This window comes from Dipodomys ordii, unplaced genomic scaffold (assembly GCF_000151885.1).
Source record: "Dipodomys ordii isolate 6190 unplaced genomic scaffold, Dord_2.0 Scaffold89, whole genome shotgun sequence".
Classification (NCBI taxonomy): domain Eukaryota; kingdom Metazoa; phylum Chordata; class Mammalia; order Rodentia; family Heteromyidae; genus Dipodomys; species Dipodomys ordii.
Window position 1 is genome coordinate 7,970,980 of NW_012267305.1, and position 3,340 is coordinate 7,974,319.

The 3,340-nt window shown below is 48.4% G+C and overlaps 1 protein-coding gene across 1 annotated transcript; it reads left to right on the top strand.

Annotated features, from left to right (window-relative positions):
• Window positions 1-603: 603 nt before the first annotated feature.
• On the top strand, window positions 604-2,011 carry Ldoc1 (leucine zipper, down-regulated in cancer 1). Its single transcript, XM_013025941.1, has one exon. The coding sequence runs from the start codon at window positions 719-721 to the stop codon at window positions 1,163-1,165; it is 447 nt and encodes a 148-aa protein (XP_012881395.1). The 5' UTR covers window positions 604-718; the 3' UTR covers window positions 1,166-2,011.
• Window positions 2,012-3,340: the final 1,329 nt, after the last annotated feature.

The following is a 3,340-nucleotide window of genomic DNA, read 5'->3' on the forward strand; positions in this document are numbered from 1 at the left end:
AGTGAAGTGGTACAGGCCTACCTTTGAGTGAAAAAGCTAAGGAACAGTACACAGAAGAGGAGGAGGAAGTGGAGGTATGAGTGGTGTTTAATCGTTCTTTGTTATGAAAGATAGGATCCTATGATATTCTCATGACTGAAAGGAAGTGAACTCCTACAGTGTGTTCAGAAGTGTTGATATTTCTCTAAATGATATTTAAATAAGCAAAGGATTGTGGTAAAAAATCAAGCCAAAGAAATTCAGTGACCACAGACCCATAAACATACACTGTACTGTAGGAGTATTTTGGAACAAAGGCTTCCAACTGGAGCAAGTTGGAGCTCTCTAAAAGAGGAGTCTGTGTGCTAGCTTAGTTCCAAGCAGAAATAAGCCTTTTATGCCTCTGCCTTGGGAGCTACCTCCTGCTCACAGCTCAGCGACCCTGCTCTGGCCACGCCCTCCTAGGCTAATACTCCCGCTACACAACCGGTCCCGTCCTAGCCACGCCCCCACGTTGTCCCAGCACCATCCCGAGCCACTCCCTTCTCGTCGAGCTGCGCCGGCGCGCTGGCCACCTGAATGACCTTGGAGGCGGTGCTTGCGCAGCTGCCCATACCCCCGCCTTGCACTGTCCCAGCCTTTGGTCTCCGCGCGCCTCTGCGGACACGCACTTCCTGCAAGGCCTTGGCGTGCACTTTAGCCGAGCCGAACTAAGTCGAGCCCTAGCGATCACTTCGCCATGGTGGACGAATTGGTGCTGCTGCTACACGCACTCCTGGTGAGACACCGAGCCCTGAGCATCGAGAACAGCCAGCTTATGGAACAACTGCGGCTGCTGGTTTGCGAGAGGGCAACTCTGCTGCGCCAGGTACGTCCGCCGAGCTGCCCGGTGCCCTTTCCCGAGACGTTTAACGGCGAGAGTTCCCGGCTCCCCGAGTTCATTGTGCAGACGGCCTCTTACATGCTTGTGAACGAGAACCGGTTCTGCAACGACGCGATGAAGGTGGCCTTCCTGATCAGCCTTCTCACCGGGGAAGCCGAGGAGTGGGTGGTGCCCTACATCGAGATGGATAGCCCCATCCTAGGTGATTACCGGGCCTTTCTCGATGAGATGAAGCAGTGTTTTGGCTGGGATGACGATGAAGATGATGATGACGATGACGACTACGAAGAGGATGATTACTAGGCCTGGAACCCCTTGGGCCTAGAGGGGAGAAGGCCCTGCATGCCATCTCCCCTCCCTCCTCCCCTCCCCCCGCCCCGGAGTTGCCGCGCTCCCGCTTCTGCTGCCATCCCCTTCGCTGCCCTTCCATTCTCTCCTTCGCCCTCCTTCCTTGTAGTGCTTGTTGTTTGGTTTCAGGAATAGTGTTCCAGTTACCTGCTGCCAGGGCTGGGGTTGGGCCTGGGCTTTGATCTGCAGCTGACTGTGTCTCCATGTGTTGTCTTCAACTCTGGCCAGTGCCCCCTCCCTGCTAATCCGAACTGTGTCCTGAGCTCCAGCCACTGGCCAGATCATCCTCATCCCTGAGGATGGCACTCACCCTACAACTCATCTGCCCAGACACCTATGCTTCCACTTTCCCACCACTCATCACATCTCACCGACAGACTACAGCCTTTTGGAGATAAGGACCAAGCGAAAGATGCCTGAGTTGGCTCCATGACTTTGGACACTTATTTGGACAGCTCACCAACCCCTGAAGGGGTACATTTACAGTCTGGTTAGTTCTCTACCCACTCCCAGCGTCCTCCTCTGCCCTCCTAGAGTGCTGCAGGAGGCTAATGTGCCTGACAGCTAAAATGTTATTATTCTTTTTTTCTTATGCACTCGGTTTTGCACAACGATTGTGTTTTCTTTCAAAATTGTAGCAGTCTCACCGATGTGAGCATTTGGACACAAAATATTGTAAACAAAACAAGCAGAGAAACAAGAATAGGCTCTCAGCCCAGCTCCTCAATACTACCTTGAAAAACATTGGCATTCTTTTCAATAAATATCAAGCACTACAAAAAGTACAAAGAATTGCCTCTTAATGGTTCAATGCTATCATTGCCCACCTACCCACTTACTTGTGGCAACCCAGTTCAATCCCAGTAATTCCCATTGTGTCTGGATTTCAGAGGACCATGACCACGGGAGTGGGGAGGGGTGGGGGGGTTAAATAAGAATTCTGATGCTCTTCTCACCTAGGTGTTTCTTAACCCCTAGGTACAGGGGATGTCCTCTGGACCTCCATGGGTAAGGGGTGTCTGAAGAAGTTACTTATCACTCTGACCCAGGTCATTTGAGGTAATGAAAGTGACACTGCTTTAATAGGTACACTCATATCCCTACCCGTATTTAAGTCCCTATTCCCCCCAAATTTTGGTTTCCATAATACTGAAAGGGAAGTGCTGTGCATAGTCCATACTGCCTGTGGGCTGCGGGTTCAAGCACCCACGAACCAAACTTGTCAACTGACAAATGCTTAAACTACTATTCATTTGTATCCTTAACTTGTACCCCCATAATCAATGTAGCCTGAACTTAATATTTCATCTTCCTTGAGCAGATGTCTGGGCATCCTTTGAATCCCTGCTCACTCATGTGCCCCGGATTTCTGTCTATAGCAATTGACAAGCTGCTTCCTTATCTCTTGGACCTCCTGTTCTCAGGGATATGCTAAGGTCCACCTGGGCAAGGAAAATTCAAAAGCAGTGGAGGGTGGGTGCTGAGCATATGTTACCTTTATGAATCTGCTAATGTCTGGTTAAGTCACTGAAGTGTTTAAGTCAGAAAAGCTTGTCTGGGGATTTGTGGGAGTATCTGGAAGCCAGGAATATGGAAATGGATTTGAAGTTAAAGAGTTTCCATATCTACCTCAATGTCCTCATTTTGTCATTTCTAGAGCTAATCCTATTCAATGTCCTCTAAGTAACCACAATATACATTTCCTTACAGCTGAAGCTTTTTTTTTTTAAGGCAAGTATTCTTTCCTTGGTATTAGAGGATCTCACAGTATGGGTTATCATATTAGTAACCTCACAGGTGTCAATTAAATGAGATCCTATACATGAGGCATTTAGAATTATTTGCTGCATTTTAAGCACCCACTACCCATCAAGGTTTGGCAAGCAAAGACTCAGGAAGCCCATCTCTAGCTATGAGCTTGGTGTTAGTAAGAAGATGTCACAAATGAGCAGGCGCAAAGCAGAAAGAAGAAATTAGAGTATGGCAAGATCCCATTTATTCTTTTGGCCCTAACAAGAAGCCAGGAAGAAAATCATCTTACTTGTTGAATAAACAAAACGGACAGTATCATTTTCTGGGCTTAGATTCTAGAGGGATGTGGATGAGTGGAGGTGGGTATGATGTATCAAA

What these genes read in the sequence shown, in the direction of transcription:
- Ldoc1 (XM_013025941.1), top strand. Translation starts at nt 719, where the DNA reads ATGGTGGACGAATTGGTGCTGCTGCTACACGCACTCCTGGTGAGACAC.